The sequence below is a fragment of the Peromyscus eremicus genome, chromosome 4 (genome assembly GCF_949786415.1).
Source record: "Peromyscus eremicus chromosome 4, PerEre_H2_v1, whole genome shotgun sequence".
NCBI classification, from domain to species: Eukaryota; Metazoa; Chordata; class Mammalia; order Rodentia; family Cricetidae; genus Peromyscus; species Peromyscus eremicus.
The window spans coordinates 37,006,621-37,009,358 of NC_081419.1; the positions used below are offsets into that span (position 1 = coordinate 37,006,621).

A 2,738-nucleotide genomic window follows, 5' to 3' on the forward strand; every position below is an offset into this window, starting at 1 on the left:
TTGAGTAGCTCATCTTCATTGGATTAGGTCAAACTAGACTTGTAAGATTGGCAGCTGCCTGTTTAGGGGGATTCAAAGACAGTTGGGAGTGTGTCCTTCGGCTCCTCCGACTAGATTCTCAATCTGTGGGTTCTAAGACATCGGGTTTTCAAAACTTAGCGCTTATTGGATTTACCCTAGGGGCTTGTTAAAATACAGTTACTGGCTCTTTATTGTGTTCTCCCACCCAGAATGTCTAATTCTATACTCTGAGGTCTACACTGGTAAACTCGATGTGTAACAAGTTCCCAGTTCTAGTCGGTGTTACTGATGTAAATAGCACAGTCTGAGAACCGCTGCCTTAAAGCATCTACTCAAGATCTGAAAAGTAATCACTTAGCAATAAAGGGGGGAAATTCTTCAATACGCCATATGAAGCAGAAGGGTTTCAAACAAAAGCATTAGGAAGCAAAAGCCTGTGACTGTATGAATAACAGTTGGTGTGAAGAAGCCACTGGCAAATGGAGAAAGGATAATGTAAAATTAATTTTAAAAAAAAAAATGGAAGGCCACTGTTTTGGTCTTTACACTGGGCCAAGAACAGTGCTTGTTTTTCCCAAACTAGTTGGAAAAATGCCTAAATCCTGGTTGTTTGATAAAGTACATGGGAGAACCTTCACTCGGTAGTAAGGATTAACCAGACCTAGGCTATGCCTGCTCCAGCCCCACCTAAAACCATGAAAATCAAGAACCACAAAGAATAAACTGTTTCTGATGTCGGGCTGCAAAGGTGGCAAAAAGAAGCCCCTGAAACAGCCCAGGAAGCAGGCCAAGGAGATGGACAAGGAAGATGAGGTTTTCGAGCAGAAAGGAAAAGAGGAGCAGAAGAAACCCGAGGAGCTAAAAGCCAACACCACGGGCAAGGGACCCCTGGCCACAGGTGGAATTAAGAAATCTGGCAAAAGTAAACTGTTCCTCATATCTGAGATGATGGTGACCCTCTTCCATTCCTATTTAAATATCTGGATTCCCTGCCATAACATCTTTGCCACCTGCAGCTAGAATGAAGTGTTACCCTGGAGCCTGATAAACATCTGGATTCCCTGCTATAACATCTTTGCCATCTATAGTTAGAATGAAGTGTTACCCTGGAGCCTGTTGTACATTGTAATAAACTTTTATAAAAAAAATAATAAATAATACAGTGGCTCATTGTCTCTAGTGTTCAGTAATTCCTACCTCAGCTGTGAATTTAAAGTAAAGTCAGTCTGAAATCCTACTAGAGCTGTTTCATCTTTGTTTTACTCTGAATTCTGTATCACTTTGAATTAATTAAACCAACTCAATAAAAGGCAAAAAAAAAAAGAATAAACTGTTTCCAAGTGACTGTATCCTAGAACAACATTTAAGGATATTTACAGGAACACAAAAATATCTGACAGCCAGTAAAGTAAATTTCACAATGTCTGGAATCTAATAAAAAAATAAAAACTACCAGGTTTATGGAGAATCAAGGAACTATGACCTCCAATGAGAAGAAAAACTAACTGAATAGAATCTATGACTGACACAGATGTAAAGATCAGCAGGTAAGGCCATTAAAGCAATTTTCTGAACTGTATTCAGTATTGCCAATCAGGGTAATTAAAGTCAGAGATATTTTTCAAAATGCTTACATTGAGCCATACAGATTAAAAAATTTCAACATGTGAGATGAAAAATGGATTTGAGGGATTAGTGACACACCAAGCATTGTAGAAAAGATTAATGAATCTGAAGAGCCCAGAATAGAAACCATCCAAAGTACAATACAGAAGTAAAGAAAAATGGTATCCACCAATGATCTGTGGGACTTCAGCAGCCTAAAATAACGTATGTACAACCCAAGCATCCCGAGGAATGAAAGGCACGTTACATACAGTGCAAGGACAAAATGACAGTGGATCTCTCCCAGGGAACAACACAAATAGGAAAATAGCAGAATAAGATCTTAAAAGTACTTAAAATGGCCAACTAAGAACTCTAAGCTCAGAGAAACAAGGACTTCTCCAGACATACAAAAGCTCTTCAAATTCGTCAAAAGATCCACACGACAACAAATGTGAAAGGTAAAAAGGGAAGGATGCCAGGTGAAAATACCAACCAACACAATGGAAAGAACGCCTCTGTTCACGTCTAAAATGACTACCAAAAGCTTGAAGCCCATCCCCAGTTTCCTCTGGCTAATGGGGAATTATCCAGATCCAGAGCCCCTTTCCTTGGTGGATCACATCAAACCAGACGAAAACAGGAGCCCGGGAAAGACTCATGGGCAGCACAAATTTAACATGCTTAGAATTATTCTGACTAACCCAACAAGGGCTGTGCTTGATGAGGCATACTATATATTTTTATACTTAAATTGACTTTTAAGGAGCTGCCCACTTTCTGAATGTACAACATATTGCTGAGAAATGGGAAATGCAATACAAATGTTGGAAAGTATAACCGAGGAAACAGTAAGTGCTGGTTTATTTAATCATCGTAACAAAACATGCCCTCTTAACAGGAGCAAACAGGAGGAAGTGACTAGTCCTAAATTAAACAGCTGCAAAGTCACAAGCCTGGGCTCGTCACCAGGGCGTCTGTTCTTGGGCTCAACGTTCTTAATGTCATATTACAGGCCTAGGTCTAGAAAAGAGCAGAAAAGGAATGTTTTTAAGTCAGAAGATCAGCTAAGAAGGCCCAATATGGAAATTATAAAAACTCAAGATAGAAAC

General features: G+C 39.4%; 1 protein-coding gene across 1 annotated transcript; it reads left to right on the forward strand.

The window, feature by feature from the left end:
- The first annotated feature begins 753 nt into the window (after positions 1-753).
- LOC131907729 (translation machinery-associated protein 7-like) lies at positions 754-1,041 on the forward strand. The gene has a single exon (XM_059258837.1). The coding sequence runs from the start codon at positions 754-756 to the stop codon at positions 1,039-1,041; it is 288 nt and encodes a 95-aa protein (XP_059114820.1).
- Positions 1,042-2,738: the final 1,697 nt, after the last annotated feature.